General features: G+C 45.7%; 1 protein-coding gene across 5 annotated transcripts in view; it reads right to left on the bottom strand.

Annotated features, from left to right (window-relative positions):
- LOC136432228 (probable methyltransferase-like protein 24) overlaps positions 1 to 23655 on the bottom strand; it is a 44029-nt gene that overhangs the window by 10414 nt on the left and 9960 nt on the right. For 4 of the 5 annotated variants that reach the window (XM_066423329.1, XM_066423321.1, XM_066423298.1 and 1 more), the window contains exons 2-3: positions 22140 to 22863; positions 6976 to 7074 (exon numbers count right to left, since the gene is read on the bottom strand). In XM_066423329.1, coding sequence (XP_066279426.1) covers positions 6976 to 7074; positions 22140 to 22445 — 405 coding nt within the window. In that variant the 5' untranslated portion in view covers positions 22446 to 22863. Of the gene's footprint in view, positions 1 to 6975; positions 7075 to 22139; positions 22864 to 23080; positions 23196 to 23655 lie in introns of those variants that run through there. The other variant, XM_066423303.1, reaches the window with a different exon arrangement.

The raw sequence follows: 23655 nt of genomic DNA, 5'->3' as shown, positions 1-23655 counted from the left end.
CTCAACAGGGCTCACTGAATCCAATCCTGACCTACCGTTATGATTGAAATACACGTCCGCTTATTGTGGTATTCAGTCTCCCTATAAGTTGAGTTTCCCCAACAGGGCTCACTGAATCCAATCCTGAGCTTGACCTACCGTTATGTTTGAAACACACGTCCGCTTATTGTGGTATTCAGTTTCCCTATAAGTTGAGTATTCTCAACAGGGCTCACTGAATCCAATCCTGACCTACCGTTATGATTGAAATACACGTCCGCTTATTGTGGTATTCAGTCTCCCTATAAGTTGAGTATCCTCAACAGGGCTCACTGAATCCAATCCTGACCTACCGTTATGATTGAAACACACGTCCGCTTATTGTGGTATTCAGTCTCCCTATAAGTTGAGTTTCCTCAACAGGGCTCACTGAATCCAATCCTGACCTACCGTTATGATTGAAACACACGTCCGCTTATTGTGGTATTCAGTCTCCCTATAAGTTGAGTTTCCTCAACAGGGCTCACTGAATCCAATCCTGACCTACCGTTATGATTGAAACACACGTCCGCTCATTGTGGTATACAGTCTCCCTATAAGTTGAGTATCCTCAACAGGGCTCACTGAATCCAATCCTGACCTACCGTTATGATTGAAATACACGTCCGCTTATTGTGGTATTCAGTCTCCCTATAAGTTGAGTTTCCTCAACAGGGCTCACGTACTGAATCCAATCCTGACCTACCGTTATGATTGAAACACACGTCCGCTCATTGTGGTATTCAGTCTCCCTATAAGTTGAGTTTCCTCAACAGGGCTCACTGAATCCAATTCTGACCTACCGTTATGATTGAAATACACGTCCGCTTATTGTGGTATTCAGTCTCCCTATAAGTTGAGTATTCTCAACAGGGCTCACTGAATCCAATCCTGACATACCGTTATGATTGAAATACACGTCCGCTTATTGTGGTATACAGTCTCCCTATAAGTTGAGTATCCTCAACAGGGCTCACTGAATCCAATCCTGACCTACCGTTATGTTTGAACACACCAGTCCGCTTATTGTGGTATTCAGTCTCCCTATAAGTTGAGTTTCCCCAACAGGGCTCACTGAATCCAATCCTGACCTACCGTTATGTTTGAACACACGTCCGCTTATTGTGGTATTCAGTCTCCCTATAAGTTGAGTTTCCCCAACAGGGCTCACTGAATCCAATCCTGACCTACCGTTATGTTTGAACACACGTCCGCTTATTGTGGTATTCAGTCTCCCTATAAGTTGAGTTTCCCCAACAGGGCTCACTGAGGCCGACCCTGAGCTAGTCGTAGCTAGAACTTTGGCAACACAAATGCCATGGTTGACGTTGATTCCTGCCATGGGGCTAGAACGATCCGCGTGTGTGGCCAACACCGCTTCCCACGCTAAAGTGACCACTCTGAGACAGATGGCCCGTGATATCTACGTCACAGGAAAGGACGTCACAGGAAAGGAGAGCGCTGATTGGCTTCACTATTGAAAGGAAATTCCGTCACCGAACTGTGAAGGAAGACCATTGTTTAGCTCTCTAATGAAGGAATGTGAATACAGGAGACCGCTTTACTAATCTTCAAGCATCCACTGTTCCCAAATCAGCCAGCTAGAGAAACTCCAGTCAGCCAGAGAAGCTCCGGGATTGTAGCGCACTTCGTAATAATTAATTCAAGGATACAAGGCATTGGTATTTGGTGTATTTGGTCTAGAGTCAAGCTAACACGCGGTTATTTGCTAGCGCCAAGGTGCCAATAGCACTCCGCACAGCGGGGGAGCCGCAGAAACTGCGGGTTTCCATAATACGCTTCTGAATTGGCTCAGTTCGTAATGGTACGACACCGCGGGCCGATTTACACGTAGCAACGAATGACGTCGTACGACCGCGGACGTTCCACCTCGCCGTATACGAAGTTGTCGTATCTCCAACAGTTTTCCTCGAGTAAATCTGGCCCAAGACGTAAGATGATTATTTAGGTCGACAAGGCACCCGTTTGAACCAACTGACCTTTCAGAGTATGTACACCTGTCCGTGCGGAAACCGTTCTCTTCAGCGCCATGGCAGGACTAACGAGAAGTCTGGTCAATATTAACGTTCATTAGCTAAAATTGTCAAGGTCAGGAAAACCCAAGGGCGGACAGCTTGCACCGATCTTAGCCAGGTTAAAAGTGACATATCCTGTTATTAAAGTACACAGTAACAGATATCTAGCAACTTGGAGTCTTGCCATCGAGGTCTGGGTTTGATTCTTCTTCTCTTTCCCCACGTCGAATAGATTTACACTGTAGTTAATAGGAAGGATGAGCAATCTAACCCACAGGGATGTTCTAAATCCTCTGGGGTGTGGTTCGGTTTAGTCCTACAGTGAAGCGGGACGAAACGAAGTAGTAGTTAGTATCCGCCAGGCACTGTCTACTTACCAAATATTTTGCTTCAAGGCTTGCTGTGGATGCTGTTGGTAGTTGCTGTTTGTGCACATTGATAGGCCAATACGACAAAACACCTGTTGATTTTTCTTTTGTGTTACGACGTGCAGTTTCTTACACTCTCTTTGTGTTTTCCTCAAAGCAAAGTTAGCATAGGCAGGTGTTTTCTCTCTAAAGGATACCACAATCTCTAATTAACAAGTTTGACTCCTATCCAATAGACGTTCATGACTGCATGCCACACTAGACAGAATGATCAGACATAGTTTCGCCGTGAAAGAATGTGTTTAATTGTTGCTCTAAGGCCATGTTTGCCAGCTGGCCTCTCTGATGTGTCGTTTGAGTTTTCCGATGACGGGAACAACATGACTTTTGACTGAAACAACATACGTCTTGTCGTTGATGTTGCTATTATCTCTTTCTAACGTGCTAAAGGCGATATCAACTACTACCCTGCTTACACGGCACATCTGTATCTGTTGTAACAAAGGTTGCAATTGGACAGTTCTTACACAACAGACGTCACTCCTTGGTTCAAAAATGGTCTCCCGAGAGCGAACTGCCGACGAACGTGTCATGAACAAATGTTTTCTGGCTACCTTTCGAATAGCATTTCGTAATGCAATACAGGCCAACCACTCTGTGCTCTTTAGTTACTGACTGAGCGTTATTCCGTGTAACCTTCCCGGTCCTGAAGTCTGTTGAGGTTGACTGAGTTGTTGGCTCCAGTCCGGGGCGACATTTGGACAGATAACCCTTTGCCGACGAGAATTCCGGCAGAAATTAAAACCATGGCTTTGGCGACAGTGTTGCCGACTCCATGTGACATTTCGTGTCGTTATTCTGGCGTGTCGCTGTCTGTCGCGAGTCTGGGACGGATTTTAGTCGCCTTAACTGTAATCAGACCGTGGGAAGAGCTTGACTTTTCGCGGTTTGCGTTTCATCATCAGGTGGCCAAAATGTCACCGTTCAACCGTCCCGACATTAAAGTCCACTTTTAGTCGGTCGTGATACCAGGAAGATGAATGCCAAATGCCAATAAAAAGGCCTCCATACATTACAATGACGTACTGCAGCGCACGTCATGCTGAGCACATGTATGAGGTTTGTTATCACCAGACAGGTTCGGTTCCTTACTAATGACCACGTGATTTTACGTGAGAAAAATCTGGGCAGGTGTATACTTTGGGCTGTTGGGCCGGTATAGAGACTAGCATAGTCTCAAAGCTGATATTGGGAGGCAAAATTGGAAGGCACAATTGTAACTTTTTCTAGCTCCCGTTAACGTTCTGGGTTCAGACGGCCCTTCTAACGTCTTGAAAGTCCTAAAGAAGGCCGTTTGTAACAACAACATTATGGAGCTAGAAAACGTAGTAACGATTTTGCCTCCCAACATCTGCTTGGAGATTAGAGGTAGCCCAGTCCCGAGGGACTCGGCGTCGTGGTATCCGTATTTGTCAGTATTTGTCCAGAATTACATAGTGCTCGCTCCCCCTGACAGGGTTGCCCTTCTCATTTCAGGAAGGATGAACTGTGTAGTTTATTTGTGTAGCATGACATGAGGTCCTGGACCCCAGAGTAGGCGTGCTCGTCAAATAAGCAAGGGGATTATGTTATACTTATATTGGAAGGGTTGGATTTGAGCGTAATTCAAACTTGTCGTTACCGAGCCGGGGACTAGGCTTCTTGATTGACATGAAACAGTTGGGGAGTTCACGGTTGAAAGGCGAAAGACGACAGAAAACGCGAACGTATTGAGGTACAAACCAGTTTGTATACCAACCAATAATCAAGGTAAAGTGCACGATAATAGGACAGGCTGTGGAAGATGTGGAAAAACAGACACGGAAAAGGGGAAATTAATAGGTACTAATAAAAAATGTGCTTTGCCAAAAATACGCGAGCTGCATCGCACTAATAGCTAACAAAAAAGCGTCATGTTTCGTCCTCGGTGTGAGCTTTTATCTTTTTTAATGTGAAACGATGCCACATTTTCATAGAATATACTAACGGATCTTCGATGTCCAGGATACTTTTTGTCGCAAACCGTTGAAAAGTACGTGACATTTAGCTGCCGTCGGAAGATCTATAGTTAAACGATGATTAAAATTTACGCCAACCAAATCGCCCGTAACGATTACTAACGCCCATGAACGTGACCTTGGGGGAATAACTCTTTGCCACTTTTTACCGCCTCCAGATGTCAGAATCAGTGGGAAGCGTCAAAATGTGCCGGGGGTCAAGAGGCACACGACGGTCTGTGTCACACAACCGCGAAAACCCATCTGAAATCACTTGGTGGTCCTGTTAACTGGTCACAAACTTCACCCCTAAGTCTCTTAACACGTTCAAGTTCCATCGTTGCTAAGCGACGACACACTGGCGCAGACGACCGTTCGTCGTTGTGAATGTTAAAAACACCCAGACTTCAGATTTTCGTGCGTATTCGATAGACTTCGCAGCAGTCGTTAAAGTGTAAGTTTACTCCAGGTCAATATTGTCCTAGGGAAAATTTGTGGCTTTGACCTGACATTGGAAACGATCCCACAAGACGGATGTGTTGCAGGCGCAGCCGAGTAGCTCGTCTGTTATCATTTTGCACTTGTATATCTTACCTACCTTTCTTCAAGAATAGCGTCGTACTGATGACGCTTTTGATATCGTTTACAGTATTCATATCAATAATGATGCAATGTACATTGTAGTCCCTGGACAACGACAACTGTTTCAATTCCTTAAGCCGGCGTCACAATTCATGCGAGCATCGGCCGATTTTGTAGATCGCCGGGAGCTCGCCGAATTTCAAATTCGCCCGAGCGTCGACCGTATTTTTTCGCTTAAAACCTGCCCCGTCACAAATTGAACGGAGCTCGGGCGACGTCCGTCGAACACTAATAATCATAAATCCCACATGAGACGGTACCATCTCTTGGACACGGACGAAGTCAGAATCAAATGGCCTGGTAACAATCTCAAATTTGGACCAACTTTACTTTCTGAGTTGTGGCAAATCTGTAGGACACGAGTGAAGTAGGTGGGCACACTGAAAATAATAACATAAACAGGAATTTTGTTATAGACCAATCAAAATACAAGCGCAGGAGCCACAAAGTCAACAGATCAGTCGTTTAACCCCGATCCAGACATTTTCACCAAATAGAAATCGACCGAAGCTCGGGCGAACGCCGTCCGAGCTTCGACCGACCGTTGATCAGCCTATCGACGCCCTGCCGACGCCTGGGCGTGCCTCGGCAGACAAACATAGATCTATAATGACTTTCAACTAGTCATTTTGTGGAGAAATAAACTCAGGAAGTGAAGTCAAACCTCAAAAGTCAAGCCCCAGTTCATTAATATACAAAGTGAAACATCCAAACCAATACCAAAAAAGAAACAAGAAGCATTGTCTTCGGTGTCCACATTTTATTTATAATAATTTTTTTAAATGAAAATTTCACTTTTCATTGAATTTTCTTTCATTAGAAAGGTTTGGCAGCATTCTCTGTCAAGTTGATATTAGTATTAGTTAATATTACAGTATCATTTATCATCTTATGTTATAAACCAACCTGTCGTTTCCTTTTATCTATAAACAAGAAGGAGTTCGGCCGAGGCCCGTCCAAGCTCCCATCGACACCTGCACAACGCTCGCCCGAAGCACGCCTTACTTTTCATGAGTCGGCCGGAACACTGACGACATCCGACCGACCAAAAAACGGGTCTAAAATCCTCGGATGCCCGCCCGAATATTGGCCGAGCGCTGGGCGTTGCTCGGGCGAGCTACGGGCAAACTGTTGACGAGCTGTGCGAGTTCAAAAATTGTCGCCGAGGCCTCGCTGAATTTAAGCGCAGCTTCCAGTGACACGCGAACGTCGGCCGAGCTCCGAAAATTCGCCCGAAGCCCGTAGAATCGACAGGACGTCGGTCGTACTTCGCCCGAAAATCGCCGTTTGGAGCTCGCCGACAAGTCGGCCGAGCTAAATTGTTGATTTGTGACGGGGGCTTTAGCGACGATTTTCCAGTTGCGGTGCCAGCACCACCAGAGAGCGGTTTACATAACAACTTCATGCCGCATTTCTCCTTCTGGCAACACTGAGTCCTGCCATGATCAAGGTCACCTGCCCATGTCCTTAGAAGGCTTCCGTGGAAACACTTGGCAGTGTTTTCTGATCTGACCCGGTGAGGTGGCCAGACCACATAGAAAGAAGGTTCCGGAGAAGTCTTCAGAACCATACCGACTTCTCTGCGCATAAGTATATACTCAGAGATTTGCTTTGAGCAGAATCATTAGAATAAATACTTTGGGGAACCTGTCGTTAAATAGCCTGGGTACTATCCTCTGTAGTAACCACTGGCTCAATATTTCCGCTTGCTGACCGCGGAAAGACTGAGCCAGCCGTTACTACGGAGGATGGTACCCAAGCTAGTTGTTACAGTGGCTGGATCCTGTAGTATACTAGTGTGGCAGGATCCTGTAGTATACTAGATGTGGCTGAATCCTGTAGTACTGTACTAGTGGGTCTCACACAGATACGTACCTGCGGAGAAGAGATGAAGTTGAAGAACCTGTCCACCTCGGCCCGGAGGGACCTGTCCTGCCCCGCCCACGGCTGCAGGGGGATCTCCTCAACAGAACTCTGTACAAACGGGAATGTACAACCTGGGTTAGGAAATACAGCAGGGGGCAGCGTGTCAATGTGTGGCGAAGCACTAAACTAAGACGTAAGCCACGTCTTCCTATACTTCCAAATAGCACAGTGGGCTGCAGTGTGGCTGCAGAACCTCCTTACCCTGCGTGATAAGCCAGTGCTGTATTAGTACATAAACCGTAGATCTCACACCTCTATGAAATATATCAAGTTTTTGTAAAAAAAATTTTTTTTTCAATTATTGTTAATTTCTCGCTAATTCTGTCTGCAACTTTGGACCGGAACCAAGTCAACCCTCTCATTCTGCCAGTTGCGGTACCAACTTTGAACCCGGGCCAAGTGTCTTCCGCTTCACATCCTGTCACTCTACACTATCTGAAATACACGTAACTACGAACACACACCAGGACAAACAAACACACAGACGGAAAACAATTTTCACGGAGATATGCTGTCTTCCTCACAAAAGCTCGACTTCTTATTCTCAGACTATCAAAAGCACAGGCACACTAACTGCGGCGCCATGCATGTACTGTATTTCCTAACATCTCCCGCTCACATCTTGCCCCCGGTTCCTCTCCGTACCGCCTGACAGGCCGCAGATGACCTGTGAACAGGTTTATTAGCCCTCCTCCAGACACAGACCCTCCGCACGGTGTGTTTGTAAAGCCTGGCGACCCTTGTGATTTCTGAGGGAAACTGTCCGTAGAGAGACAGTCGTCTCCACAACAACCACGGCTGCTTCTCATCAAACACTAGAAATCCATTACTAGGACGTCTTCTAAAACATGTGGAAACTTGACTTCAAAAAGTCCAATGGCAACTTTCGCAGTACTTAAAACAAGAAGGCTCACTTAGATCAGGTCTACCGCCTTGGGTGTCACTGGAAGGTCTTCTCATGATAAAGAAGCGGCAATGCAAAGAAAACGAATCCATTTCCTTGGTTAGTTTCTCCAAACCGTCGAGCATTCTAGTCAGCTCATCTACAAATTTTGACTCATTTTAGGCTTCTTCGGAGCTCGAGTGAGTGTTATTGCATGGCATATTGCAGCAGGGACATAAACATGAGACGATCCTTCGTTTCTTGCATGCGTCCGATCGATTGATTCCCTTGCGACCAGGAACACAGGTGTATCTCTTTGCACCTTACTTAACGTTTACAAACTCTCGCAATGAGAGCGGACAGTCCTTGCAGTGTGCTCACTATGTGTACCAGACATAACACAACACAATGTACCGTAAAATCACTACGCGCTTTCACAACACGTCTCGACAGTCCAAGCGTTTACACACCACCCAGTCTCCTTTCTCTCAAACACAAACAGGAACACCACAACGATAATAAACATGTCTTACTTTACGTTGTCCTTGAATCTTAGACCTACGTGTACAACGTGTGACGACAGAATGACATTCAGTTGCTCATGTTTGAACTCTGCAAGGAATGTTGACGGTTAGTTTTAGCTTTTGTCCAGTTTTCTACTTTGTCCACAGCAAGCGGTCACTTCACAAATGTGACAAAGTGGTCAAAACAGTTCTAATCCTGAACAAGTTCATTTGTTTTGTCAGGTACTAAACGGGACAAGTGATGATGTCACAACATGAGTGTTTTTGTACTAACGAGGTCTTGGCTTGATGGTCTTGATCCTGCCGAAGTGGACCATTGTATCTGAGCTCTACAAATACCTGGAAATCGGATGGGGATTTAAAGACCGCTCTTGTGTATGAGAGAGCTTTAGGGCGTCAAACCTCGAGCTCTACACGCAAAAGAACCCAACACACTTGCGTCCATAGATTATGAGAAGAGTAGAGGTGGCCCGGTGTGCTTGACCAAAAACTCACGAGCCGTAACGTTAGCAAAGCCGCATTGCACTACCAGCAAACGAAAAAGCGATATGCCTCGTTCACAGTCCTAGGTTCGACCGCTTTACGTTACGAATACATGGAATTGTACGTTAGGGCCAGGTCACATTTGTACTATAGCACGATAGATTTACGACAGAAACTTTAGGGTACTTATATTTTGGGATAGTCGCCGATATGTCGTACAAAATGAACCGGTCTTGAGACGGAAATATTGTTGTAGATCTTTCGTCCTAGTCGGATCTTTCATCTCGCGGTTTTACTTTTGATGCAGAGGTTGTTTTAATATGCTACTTAACTTATGGTCGTTGCTTTAAAAAATGTCAAGACAAAAAAAAATTGCAGGCTACTTTTCTTGCGTACTTGAAAAGGCAGTGTTTATCCCACAACTCCAAAGGAAGTGATATGTTAATCTTCAAAGTTCAAAATCTAAGTTATCCAACCCAGGTGTCAGGTGCCACTCAGCCCCCTCAGCGGCACACTGAGCCAGCTTATCGTGAGCCCACCGCTTATGAGGCATAGCTAGCGCTAAACAACTGAACTAGTGAAAGAAGAACTAGGTTTAATCTGGATTAAGCCTTGACCATTCCGACCACCCAGGGTGAAGTTATGAAAATATTTAAGAGGCTTCTGTAGCACGATTGTATTTCATCTACTGCGAGGGCGCGAGGGCGAACCGACGGGGTCACTTAACACATATATCAGCGGCAGGGTGTTAGAAGTTGTGTCTAAGGCTGCCTGGTACACGTGTTGTTCATTGTTCTTAATTGGATTGGGATTGACCTTGACCTAATGGGTTCGTGATAAATGAACCTTTCAGTTCAATTACAGACATGCCTTTTTTGCGGGGTAGGCAGCTGAGAATGGACCAGTTTTAGCCAAGAAAAAGAGTTGTTGGCAAAAGGATCAAGGTAGTCTGGAGTCTAGCCTTGTTAGCTTTGGTCCGCTCCCTAGCGACGTTGGGAGCGGACCAAAGCTAACAAGGCTGGACTCCAGGCTAGGATCAAGGTAAGACGCAACCCGCAATGAGTAGTAGAAGGCATCGCGGTAAAGAATCTAGCCCGTTCTACAGGGGCCTGTTTACGAGTCTATGCAAGAGTGAGTATGTGACAAATCATTACAAACGAGCCAGCTGTGTTATCAACAGGACCTGGCAGAGAGGAATGTCTAGGATATTTCTGGAAACACGGAAGGACTGGAGAAGTACAATGGACTGAGGAAGTCAAACAGACATCCGTAGGCTGTGACACTGGAGGTCCAGTCTACTGTTCAACACGACAAATCAACGTAACTAACACTGACTGCTGTGTATAGGTCCCTTCAGCAGGCACACTGTGGAGGAAACGCTGTTACCTCCACAAATTACCGGTCCAGGGTAGCCTATGCTACAAAATCTCTCGCTGTCATGGGCTGATTTGCCTCATGACTAGTGGAAGGGCTGCTAGAAGCTTCATTTTAGACAGGCTAAGGCCCGAGAGTTCTCTTGTCGACTGTTATGTTGATTTATTCTTTAATAATGAAAGATGATGGCAGCTCACATACGGCATAAGTTTTAGTTTCACCGAACAGTGTCATCTATGGAAAAATGTCTTTGAAGCAGTTACTAGTAGTCCAAGGCCTCGGAAGAAAAAGCGTCTTGGAAAAGAGCACCAAGCAATAGAGAATCACATGCATGAAAGAAAGGCTGTAACGTTACGTATCGAAGCACGTTGCTAAAGCCGGCGTCACAATTCATGCGAGCATCGGCCGATTTTGTAGATCGCCGGGAGCTCGCCGAATTTCAAATTCGCCCGAGCGTCGACCGTATTTTTCGCTGAAAACCTGCCTCGTCACAAATTGAACGGAGCTCGGGCGACGTCCGTCGAACACTTATAATCATAAATCCCACATGAGACGGTACCATCTCTTGGACACGGACGAAGTCAGAATCAAATGGCCTGGTAACAATCTCAAATTTGGACCAACTTTACTTCCTGAGTTGTGGCAAATCTGTAGGACACGAGTGAAGTAGGTGGGCACACTGAAAATAATAACATAAACAGGAATTTTGTTTAAGACCAATCAAAATACAAGCGCAGGAGCCACAAAGTCAGCAGATCAGTCGTTTAAACCCGATCCAAACATTTTCACCAAACAGAAATCGACCGAAGCTCGGGCGAACGCCGTCCGAGCTTCGACCGACCGTTGATAAGCCTATCGACGCCCTGCCGACGCCTGGGCGTGCCTCGGCAGACAAACATAGATCTGTAATGACTCAGTGTACTTTCAACTAGTCATTTTGTGGAGAAATAAACTCAGGAAGTGAAGTCAAACCTCAAAAGTCAAGCCCCAGTTCATTGATATACAAAGTGAAACATCCAAACCAATACCAAAAAAGAAACAAGAAGCATTGTCTTCGGTGTCCACATTTTATTTATAATAATTTTTTTAATGAAAATTTAACTTTGCATTGAATTGTCTTTCATTAGAAAGGTTTGGCAGCATTCTCTATCAAGTTGATATTAGTATTAGTTAATATTACAGTATCATTTATCATCTTATGTTATAAACCAAACTGTCGTTTCCTTTTATCTATAAACAAGAAGGAGTTCGGCCGAGGCCCGTCCAAGCTCCCATCGACACCTGCACAACGCTCGCCCAAAGCACGCCTTACTTTTCATGAGTCGGCCGGAACACTGACGACGGTCGTCCGATTATTGTACAAGGCCCGTGCGAGGCTCGCACGAGGCCGAAGAGTTCGGGCGACCTCCGACCGACCAAAAATCGGGTCTAAAATCCTCAGATGCCCGCCCGAATATTGGCCGAGCGCTGGGCGTTGCTCGGGCGAGCTACGGGCAAACTGTTGACGAGCTGTGCGAGTTCAAAAATCGTCGCCGAGGCCTCGCTGAATTTAAGCGCAGCTTCCAGTGACACGCGAACGTCGGCCGAGCTCCGAAAATTCGCCCGAAGCCCGTAGAATCGACAGGACGTCGGTCGTACTTCGCCCGAAAATCGCCATTTGGAGCTCGCCGTCAAGTCGGCCGAGCTAAATTGTTGATTTGTGACGGGGGCTTAACCGTCAGGAGATTTCAATTTTTCAGTGTATTATAGGGTTGACGAAGGTGTATGCTTGCGAAGCTTGTATTGTGTCGGAATGATGATGACACACTGTCCATGGGCATCACTACAGGCCTAAAAATAACAAGGCTGAATTTCAAACGGGAGTCAGTCGAAGGCAAAACAAGGTCGGCTACCCGATACCCCTGTAGGACCTGCCACAGCCAGTGACCACTGCCTCCAAAAATGCGCGAAAAAATTCTCACCAGTGTGTTAGGAACCGCTGATGGAGGCTTCCTCGCTTGGGGAGAACTCGAGGGCCTCTTAACTTTATAGTCAGTTAGGTTCCACTAAAAAGCTTTTAAAGCTTCATTTGTTGTCGTACACAAGGGAAAACAAACAACTCGGACGGAAAGTGCACCTCGTATCCGCAATGTTGAGAGAGGTGGTCAAGGTCATTAGTACACCTGTCGTCAGGGCTTATTCATGTTCAAGGACAAATTCATCCGAACTTTACACAAAGAAGGACAGTGTTGATATCCTGTCAGATGGATGCCTAGTGAGCAAAACTAATTAGCAACCGCCAGGATAATCACGAAACTAGGCCGGCAAACGTTGGACGGAGTGGTCAAGGTCATACCTCTCGTCGGCACTCACTTTGCTACGGTTCTGTTCTCACGAGAATAGACGTTGTGAACAACACCTGACAGCTTCCTGTCATTGGCCTACATTTTCACGTCGCAAAAGACGAACACATATGCTATTTTACAGCCAACTGCATCATGTCTAGTGGCCTAGATTCTACCAAACGACCAATCAACCACCTGGAAGCAAATGCAGCGCATGACTCCCAACAAAGACGATCATTACGTTTGCGGTGGCTATGCCACTTGGGATCGACAATTAGATACGTCTCTTGTGTGACCTTGAAAGTTGTCATAAAACTACGAATAAAAGAACAAAATTCCTTCAGGATAGACCGGTTCAAAGTCAGTGGTAACGTTATAACACACAGCAAAGAGCTCCAACATACTTTACTTCCAATAGAAACACAACTGCTACTTTCCATTGTCAACTCAGTTGTTTGCTTTCAAATTCAACAGCGCTCCCACACCGTGACCAAGGTTTCCAAATACCGGTAACCTTAGCTTTAACAGACAAACACTGCCAAGTACAGTACTCTCATGTACTGTAGCCAGATATCATCAGAATGATGAATGATTGAGTGACCTTAATTCTCTTAATTGGACCAGCCCACCAGACACGATTTTTCTCTTTTATGCTGAAGTTTATTTTCCAATAACAAACGGGCCTGAGTGTTCTGAAAAACAGACCCGCATCCCACCTGGTTTTAATGGTCCCCTCCTGACCTCATCACATTATGGGTACTTCGTTAAATTCAGTGATCAGTGTTATCTTGTATAACACGTGTATCCCAGGGAGTTTACTTCAAAAGTACCACACGGCGGCATCTGATAAACCTACAAACTATCTGTCCATTTAGATAATTGGAGAGCAGCAGGTTTAAGTAAGGACTCGTCCATTATTTCAATTAAGGCTGTGTGAGCACAAATTGTGCTATTTCTAGTGCTTTAGATCTTTTCACTTGTAGGTAGTTTGTCCCCTGAATGGAAAGTCTGGTTTCGGTCTCGGACCACATAATTGATAGTTTCCAGGTTCATTTTACAAGGCGGAAAACCGCTTTGGTCTACCAAATGAAACGGTAGGAAATCTTTTTAAAGTAGGAATGTTAAGCCAATTTCCATGCAAACTATAAAAGATGTCAAGTTTCCGTACGAAAATAGATTCGACTCTCGAGATCTTGGTTTTCGGTGAGATTAACGTCTTCTCATCTGTGAAAACACCTGAGAACTCCAGGCCATACGGAATCGATTGTGAAGTAATCCCGTTTTGTTGACAATTCTTTAGAAGCCACGGTTAAAACTCAACAGGCAAGACTGGAGGTTCCTCTTGAGTTTCAAAGAAATACATCAGGCGACTTAGCAGGGAACATAGACGCAGCGATAACAGAATCATCAGATTTGGATCCATGGGCTGAAACGAGCATTCGCAGTGTCAATCATAGAATTGACATTTGAACTCTTACTAGCTCGTACCTTCATCTTTCCCTGAAGTACCATGACAAGTTGACATACTGATAGTTTTCTTGTTCATTGTTTATCAATACACGCCCAAATCAGCTTGCAATACGTGTTTGTAATAGATGTGAACTTGACTACTTTGTTGGTCATCTTCACTTTAAAACCCCCCGTGACCTTCCCGTGACCTTCCCGATCCCGTGACCCTCCCCTCCCTGCGTTACCCGACCCTGCACTCCCCACAGTGCCCTCCCAGTCCCCGGGAAATCACGATTTCTCGCCCATAATCACATTTATGGAGTTACTGTTCGCCTGGGACGTCCATGGCGGAAGGTCAAAGATAACTACCAAGCTGAGTCGTTCCCATGGTCTTAAACACGTCCTTCCCTGATTTAAGTTCCCGTCAGTTCCAACAGGTGAAGTGTCCCATACCACCGTGACGCCCTGGACACATTAGCACAGTCGGACCGATCTCACACGGGCTGACAGGCAACAAAGAACGTCCTCTTTGGCCAGACTTTGAACTCGGCTAATCCCCTTGAACCCAACTTGACCTTCGCACTGGATATTTCTTCACCTATAATCTCTAACAGATGACGGTCCGAGTCGATCCGTTCAGACGACTCACGGAAACTGGACATGGCATTAGGCGCTGAATTCTATGAGGAAAACAAACCATTTTCAGTACCGTTCCTTTCATCCTCCTATTCTTTCTCCCTCCTTCTCTACATCTGAGATTCCCAGCAATTCATCTTTTCTATGTCCAAACTCAGAGTGCATGTGAACCGTTTGTTTAGCAGTGATAAACAATAAACGTTTGACCCCCAGTCACGACATCGTTCCCGCCAAATCCCATCTCTCCACCTGAAAGGTTCCGTGGATAATGATGAAAAATCGTATTTACACGGGGACAAGTAACCGATCTGCCTGCACAAATCGGTTGCAGGGAGGACTAAAAGGTCATCTGGTCCCAATATCATTTGACGAGAAAATGGCAGACCACATCTCAGTATCTCACCTCAATCTGATATCTAAAGAAGATCTAAAGAAGGTCTGAGTGTAGAGAACATCAGAAGGATGCGGCAAACGTGCTCCAACATTGCGTCACTAAAGACGTACTTTGTGTGGTGGCCTACATTTATATTGGCTTCGTTGTCAACATCTGTTTTTGTTTTCTCTTATCTCTTTGGCAAGAATTCAGGACATATGTATAAAGACAGCCCGAATAGATAGTAGAGTCCACAAGATATTTCTTCCTGTCTTATCCTTTGATGAAACGTTTTATCTGCCACGGACGGTAAGTGTCTTAGGATGAAAGCAAACTTCAAGTCTTCTCCAACACATTAAAGACCACTGTTCTGAGCCGCTATGTCTTAGAGGCCCCGAATACCAGCGGAAGAGCCTAAAAGGTATCAGGACTTGAAAAGAAATGAAGTTCAAATAAAAGGGCCTAGGGACGTAAAAAGATAGTACAGAGAAATAAGGAAAAGTTTACTTTTCATCACTTGCATTATCTTTATCTGTTTTCATTATCAGCATTCACAGGGCGATCCTGAATGAATGTACCCTTGTTTCTAGCAGACAGTGGGGGTACTGGAAAAATACGCCGACTCAGCAGACTGATAAGAACGACTTGCACCCAGGGACACTGTAAAAGATAATAGGTCCTATCAATCCTACAAAGTGGAGGGATAAAAGTCTCTAGATTCCATGTAAACACATATTGAGTCTCACAACACGACGCTATCACGCACACGATCTGTAATGTAAGCCCCTCACCGGAGGATGGGCCACCAACCCTGGGCACGACCCCCTGTTACCGCGGTACCCTGGGGACGACAGGTGACCCGTACGGAAGGAAAGTCATTAGGAAGGGTCTACTGCTCTTCGCCCTCGGGAGCCAACAAACTCCTCGGGTGGGCGGAGCAGTGCTAAAACCACATAGTCATACAGTTCCCGGGTCCTATCTATTACATAGTCATACAGTTCCCGGGTCCTATCTATTACATATGTCATACATGATGTCTCAATGGAGATTAGGGGCAGGTTTGTGCATGAGGTCCTGTCCACAGCTAGCAATTCACCGAGGAAGGTTACTGTAAATTGTGGTCCAGTGCTAATCAGGGTGTATAAACGAGAAGGTGGAAGTGTCTTGTCAAATAACTTAAGTTGAATATTTGTCTCTCTTCTTCTTTCCTTCTCTCTCACTGCCCTTTTCCTCTTTTCACTACTATCATTTCCTTCCCAATCCTCTCATTTCCAATCCACCCCTTTACGTACTGTATCTATACCTCGTCTCCTCCATTCCTAGCTCCGTCCCTTAGCCTGAGTGTCATCCTGTTTCAGTTCCAGGCTCTACCTTCGTGAAGGTAGAGCCTGGAACTGAAACAGGATGACACTCAGGCTACCGTCCCTAGCCCCTTCTTGTTCTCCTAGATCCTCCTCCCTTGCTATCGGACCCCCTTTCTCCCTACACTGAAGAGTTGATGCATGTAACGTTACGTTGCTCACTTCGGTTCCTCTAGGAGTGGCACAAAGGCGGATAAGCTACACGTAGTCAATTGTTTGACAGTTTGTATGGGCGGAAAAAAAACTGATAGATCTCTGCCGAGTCATCGAAGACATCGAAGACGCCGGCTGCCCGGCCATGACCCGTGACCAGGTTTGCCCAAGGCTTTGTGGACCTGTATTGTCGTCTGCGTTCATGTTTACATTGAGGTGTTTTAGGAAATCCTTGTTGAATGTGCACAGCAAAGGGTGTTTTGTTTCCACGACTGCGGCTCTAGAACTAGAAACATGATTGAAGACAATGATAACACAAATTTTGACCAGCATCGAATTTCGTCTGAAGCACTTATATGATCTTGTATGTTGTCCATTTTCAACTTCAAACTGAAAGGTAACAGCCAGATTTGATTCTGATTTTACTTTTTTTTCATCACTATTTGGAAAAGACAATGATGTTTCCTCTTGGTTGAACTAATCGAACTGATTTCGGTCAGTCTCTTTACCACCGACAGCTGTGCATCAGCACACAGGTGTTTTCTCCTCAGGAGTTTCTGAAAGTTCTCATGTGATGTCAAGTCTCGCCTGACAGGTGCGTCAAACAGGTGTACAGCTGGCATCTCTTCAGATGGATGAAAGGCCACAAAAACAGGAGAAAACAGAAATTTGAGCTTCTGCAGTAGAGACGTTCCCACGCGGGAACCCAAAACACGACAGTTCCAACGACGGTAAACAGACTATTGTTTTTGTGAAGCCAACCTTAGCTTCGTATAAATTTATAGCACTGTTGATAGAAAACAACAGATGACTTCTTCAGGTCAAGAAAACTACAACAATATAAAACATCTCACTATAAAAGACCATGAAACATGTTGGGTTCAAGACATCTTGCCCATGTGTTTACAGATTCAATGATGTTTTGTATATTTTGTATACATTTTGGATGTTGAACTTTTCTCGCCCCATTCACTTGCTCCACAAACCAAAACAAACGCAAGGTGTCACCATCCGGTGCACAGTGGCAAGACAGTAGAAACAAAAACGTCAATTAAAGTGAAAAAAAATTCGTAACTAGCTGGCATTCAACTGCCGTGAAATTTTACAAAATTTAGTGATACGAGGCTGACATTTCTTGTCTTTTGAGTGTGGTGATAAAAGTTCCCGGATGGACGCGACCATCGCCAGAGTTTGTCTCTCACTCAGGTGTATCATTGATTGTGTGCACAACGGTAAGTTTGAAATGTTAGTAATGTATGTGCGTTAATTGACTCGTCCTTGGGTGTAAAGGGAGAGGAGAGAGAAATAGGAAGAGTGGGGAAGGAAAGGAGGAACGAGTGCAGATCAAGCTGGCAGTGCTTGTGGTTAGTCAATTTTACGAAAATAAAGTTCAAATCCAAACGGTTGGCCATGGATGCATTGGCAGATGAATGAGGAATGTATGACTGAATGAACCTGTGGATGTCTGTTGATCTAGCTCCTTCCCGTGGCCCAAGTGAAAGTCACACCACGATGATCATACCATCCAAATCTTCCCCACTCAGCGTAATCCTAGTCAAAATATTTCTACAACGAAAATAGCCGTCTAATTTCCACATACCTTCGCCACGACTGTTGTTCAAGTGGAAATATTCCGTGTCAAGGTATAAACCGATGTTTAGTTTCTGTCTATGTAAACCAGCTCAGGCGCGCCGGGCTAGATTAGTGCCGACCTCCACCTACATATTGGTTTTCCACGCCGTTAATGTTGGACTTACCTCTGTATATCTTGACTAAGTGGCAGCAGACTGTATGTTATGAGAGAAATCTTATATCCGAGGTAAAGTTTGTGATAGAAATAACTTTTATTGGATAAAAATTGGCACCAAATGTCGGAGATTTTCATGAGGCACCTGATATCGCCTGAAACAACATCTTTCATTACTTTGCAGTTCTTTTTCACCGCAATGGATTGTGGGACGTTAGAACTATCGCCCCCCTGTCTCATTCCCTTCCGTCCTATAGCCTGGATGCCAAACCCCTGAATTGAACTTTATCATATCTATCGTGCGTGTTTCTCACGGTCTAACTCAGGGGCCTGTTGTAGGATTTCAATGGGGGTATGTACTATGTGGGCCCTAGAGCCGAGGAGTTGGCCTGTGTGGGCCCTAGACACAGTCTGGCATCCAGGCTACTTCCGTCCCCTCCCCTCATAGAAAGGTACTAGGTTCCAAACGTATCTGTCCGCAGAGCGTTCCTCATCAGGCAGTATTTGTGGACGTTTCCTAGCGCTAAAGGGGTCCTGAAAGTTGCCGTGTGGGTAAACAGCCTGGTTTCCTAGGTGATGAGAGACGCAGAACAGTTATGTGAGGGCGGCTGTTCAGGGCTGGGGTTTGCGTCCCTAACTAGCTTGCCCCAGTTTAGGGGTTGGGCGGTGGAAACGGACGGCAGCTACGTATTTTCCTCCTTTGCTATTGACGCTATCAATCCACAGCTTTGGCAACAGCGCAAAATAGCTCTTACATTTACCGGAAAGCCATAACAATTACATCTTTATCTTCCTCAGGAGCCAGTGGAAACAAAGTTTTGTGTCTGAAATAATAGAGCCCCATTGAAAATCTCTTTGGGCCTCTATATCTAATAACTAGTCTAAAGATAAGTACAGAAATGATGTCGTGATCTGAACACCGTTATCTTACTCTTCTTTCACTGATGACAGTTGGCCACTCCCACCTGCATGGCACTGAGTAAATGGGAGATAAGTTGTCGTATTGCATGTTTGTCAAGGCATTTCGGGTCAGCAAGCCGAAGTTTTCCGGTGTCGAAGTTTCTGAACACGGCGCCATCTCTTTCCCTATGACTGACAGAGCTTGGTATGCTGTGTCGGAAGTCAGGTGGTGAGAGAGAGCTAGAGACCACGGGACCGACCATTACACAGTTGGGGTAGGGACACACTACTCCATACTTCCGTGAGGTGAGATGGAGAGCGAACATTGTCAATGGAAAGAGTGGCCTAAGTAGATGGGGGTGAATCTGTTTGTCAGACTGTCCTCTAGATAAATCACACTTCCAGCAGCCCTCCCATTGGCCAGGCAGGGCTTCCATTAGTCCATAGACAGTGAGATTTTGTGTTCTAGCTACCCTCTTGCCGTTCTATCTTGTTTCCCTGAAAACGCGTTCAAGGGATCAAATTCGGTTTTCAACGCGACGAGTGATTGTAAAATGTGTGGCACAGGACAGCCAGGAATCTTTCACTCTCCAAAATTTACTACCAGGAAACAAGTACCTTGCACTTCAGTCCGATCAATCGACGATCCCTGTCTAAAAGGAGCCAAGTGTTTCGTCTCACGTCGACAGTAAGGCTCATTAGTGGAGGAGCCGCCATGAGTGGAACGTTATACCAACACACATTTGCCATGTGAAGCGATATAGGCTACAGCGGGGCCGGAAATCAAAACAACTTAGTATCACATACCGAACTTCCTGTCCAGGCCAGGACACTTAGGGCTTCAAGGATCTTCAAGGAGAACATTGTAACGGTGGTTTTGATACATGAGGACTATAAACTGACTTTATGGGGATGGAGACCTCTGCTTTTGCTTTACCTATAAAGCAACTATAAAGTAGTGTTCTTTCTCTATTGAACATAACATATGCCTGAGCAGCCTGTTTTACAAAAGTGAACACGTGAGAATACCGAATGTCGAGAATTCCATGCGGAATTTTCATATTAGCAACTGCTTTACTGTCTGCTACCCAGTAGCACGTCCAAACTTGCGACTTGCCAGTTAATCAGTTGTCTCTACCAAGCTAACTACGCCAGCTATAGGGAGAATATTTGCCAGGGAAGTTTGGCCACCGGATGGTTTCATTTGCAAGCGCAGTTCCGCGGTGGAAATACATTCCTTACTGTGGACAATTTTTTTCCAGAATTCTACGATCCATACCCCCTTAGGAAGGCCTGGTGGAGGCTCTCTAGGTGGAGGCTAGTTCATCAGAACTATACCCATCACCTTCGCCCTTACGCCGCCGGAGCATTCCTAATCCACCTGTCAAGCCGGCAACATCAAGGCACCCGCCGACCCGAAGGAGCGGGGCAGGTGTGCTTATGACCCGGAACAGCAAAGAAAATAAACACACCACCGCGACTCCTGGCACGGGGCTGGCGAGTGTGCTCACAACTTGGCCTAAGTAAGACTGACCCTTGGTTGACCTTAACGATGATTAAGACCAACAGGATGACCACCCTTGAAACCTGTCAATTCATCAAACGGACTCTCAGTAGAGTCTTGAAACATGTCAAACGACTAGTCTCCAAGCAGAGGATGGTGGAGAAGATTGTAACATTTTATCATATGCCTCGTTTTCTGTCGGGAGAGTGCCGACAGAAAACGGGGCATATGATTAAAAAGGCCACAATCTTATCCACCATCCTCTGCTTGGAGAGCATCAGACGACCTCTCAGTAGAGTCTTGACCACCAGAAGAAAAAAAAAATTATTGTACGACAACTGGCGCGCCAGTTTCGTCTGCAACCCACATCTCTACCTTGATGTCCCATACAGGAAATAAGGCGTCTGTCTGTTATGTCCTGGTCTTCGCTTGTTCACACTAGTCTGGCTGCCATCCTATTTCTACCGGGGCTCCTACACTCGCTACCCTTATTGCACCCAGGCTAGTTCACACCGCACTTGCCCCCAGTGCTCATTTAGGGATTTAGGATCATCTAGCCTAGTCTTGAACTGGTTTATGCTATCTGCTGCAACTACTTTATCCCGTAGAATCTTTCGAAATCAGCGGCTATGTCATATAAAGAAGTGATAAGGGATTTAATGCGACCACTCACTGTCAAATTATCGGAAAAAAGAGACCATGGACGGTGCAAAACAAAAGTATCTTATCTCCGTGAGGAATCGGTACGAGTCTTTGGCATGCATGGCGCGAGACGAATTCGCGATGCGGGGAATGAGGTCACCAGGGGAAGAGTTATCGTAGTCTCGCAGCTTATGATATTCTCCGAATACCAGGCCGCTTACTTGTGACTTAGGAAGGGTAATCTGCTGTTACTCATCGCTGTGAATCGTGTTTGACATTGTAAAGCAAAAAGGCTCTTATATTACAGTATGTTGTACAAAGTGCTGTGCTTCTCGGCGCGTTTGCCAACATAAAATACATCCAGACGCCTGAGCTACGAGACTATTAAAGGTTGAGACTATGAGGTTGGTAAGACTATAAAAACGCGGATAAACTAGACACCGTTGCTGGAATCAAATATCTCTAGAAGACGGGGTTCAAGTTATCATCCAATCAATCAACTACAAAGGATTATGAGGCAAAGCTTGTCATCAGTAAGCAGATGTCGTCCTTGAATGACTAAGTTTCCCTCCTACCGATCAATCACCCTCTCAAAATCTGAACGTCAAAAATAAAATATCTGTCTTGGTAAGATTAAGATATAGATATCACAGCGAATGACGCCATATCAAGTTCAACGAGCTGTGCATAAAGTTATCAAGATACAATGAATAATCAAAAAGGTAACTAGATCTACTCATTGGAGAAAATTAAAACATACCTCGGAAATGGACCGAGCATGCCTCGCTGCGCCATCGGGGTTGGGTGCGGCCTCCTGCCGAGCCTGCAGCTGCCGCTTCCCGGTGTTGGCCGGCGAGTTTCCGTCGATGTACACAAATCCCACGTTCCCGTCGCGGAAGTCGTTTGGAGCCAACTCCTCTCCCTGAACGTCGCGATGTTTGCTGCGAAATTTCGTCCACGCTTCGCGAACGTCCACAGCGACGTGGAAAGTGGCTAACACACACAGCAGTAGTGCCAGGACTTTGGTGGAGGAAGAACGGCACACGATACAAGCCATGTCGGTCATCTACAGTCTCTGCGGTCTCAACCTACACTTGTACGGACTTGGTCAAGTCACAAGAGTCTAAACAACACTTCAAACGTGACCCTTGTGCTTGGAGTGGTGCAGCCCGCCTGTTGATACTTCACCCGATCAGAGGGACGAAAATCAAATTAGACCCAATCGATAAAGACGTACCGAGCCGGAAGAACCAGAGTCGCCCAGGGTTTGACGAACCCCAAGCGTTCCTTCCGAACTTCAGAGTCCACGACTGTGTCCTAGTGGCTTTGTATAAGGTCCAAAGTAAGCAGTACACTGCAGCAGTAGACTGCCGAACCGACGCAAAACTTTCGGTGTCTCCACTCTACGCAGATCTCGGTCCCGGTTGTCTCCGCCTCTCCAGACAACACGTTCAGCTGTCAATCACTTTCTCCTTCAGCGAGACCTACAGTGGCAAAACAAACACATGGATGAGACCTACGTAGTCTTCACGAGTCTTGAGAAAAATTGGTTCCGTCTGTGACCAAGATTCCAACCAAACCTCAAGTCTTGGCAGGTCTAGTCGCACCAGCGCCACCCTGTCAAAGTACAAATTATACCACGTGTCGGTCTGCCAATCACTTCACATATACTGTACAGTAAGTACATATACATCGACTTACTAAGAAAATACACGTGTGTATGTCTTCAAAAGTCCGTTTGTCACACACAGTCAACATCGCTGCCATAGACAGACACACTGCTGTACGCACTCCGTAGAGTCTCTATAAATACAACGTCGCAACAGCCATTATGATTTATCACTGTGCACATTCAACCTCACAAAAACCCGATCACTCCGCGCGAGCTCTGATGACCGAGTCGTTTCATGGTTATACCCCTAATTTGTGTGTACAAAACAGACTCTGAAACCTGCCCATTCAATCCAATCCTCATTACATACAATAAAATGTTGACGCCCATTTAGCGCCGCTGTACCAACTTGAACTTGCGCCAAGACACACATACGTCGCACCTGTAAGTGTTCAACAGTTTAACAGTGTCCTTGTCCCGTCGTGCCTAGGGGTAGAAATGCCATTGCTATCAAGCGTGGGCTGGGGGAAGTGTACGAGAACACATTTCATTTTGACAAAAAAATTCAAAATACGAAAACCCCGCATCTCAAGGACGTGAGGCGTCTCGCTTTCTCGTCCTTGCACAGCTAGATGACCACATAACCTATTTATGACGCATTTAT

The sequence above is a fragment of the Branchiostoma lanceolatum genome, chromosome 1 (genome assembly GCF_035083965.1).
Source record: "Branchiostoma lanceolatum isolate klBraLanc5 chromosome 1, klBraLanc5.hap2, whole genome shotgun sequence".
Taxonomy (NCBI): domain Eukaryota; kingdom Metazoa; phylum Chordata; class Leptocardii; order Amphioxiformes; family Branchiostomatidae; genus Branchiostoma; species Branchiostoma lanceolatum.
Note: the sequence above shows the minus strand (reverse complement) of the source record. Positions and strands in the feature narration are given on the sequence as shown.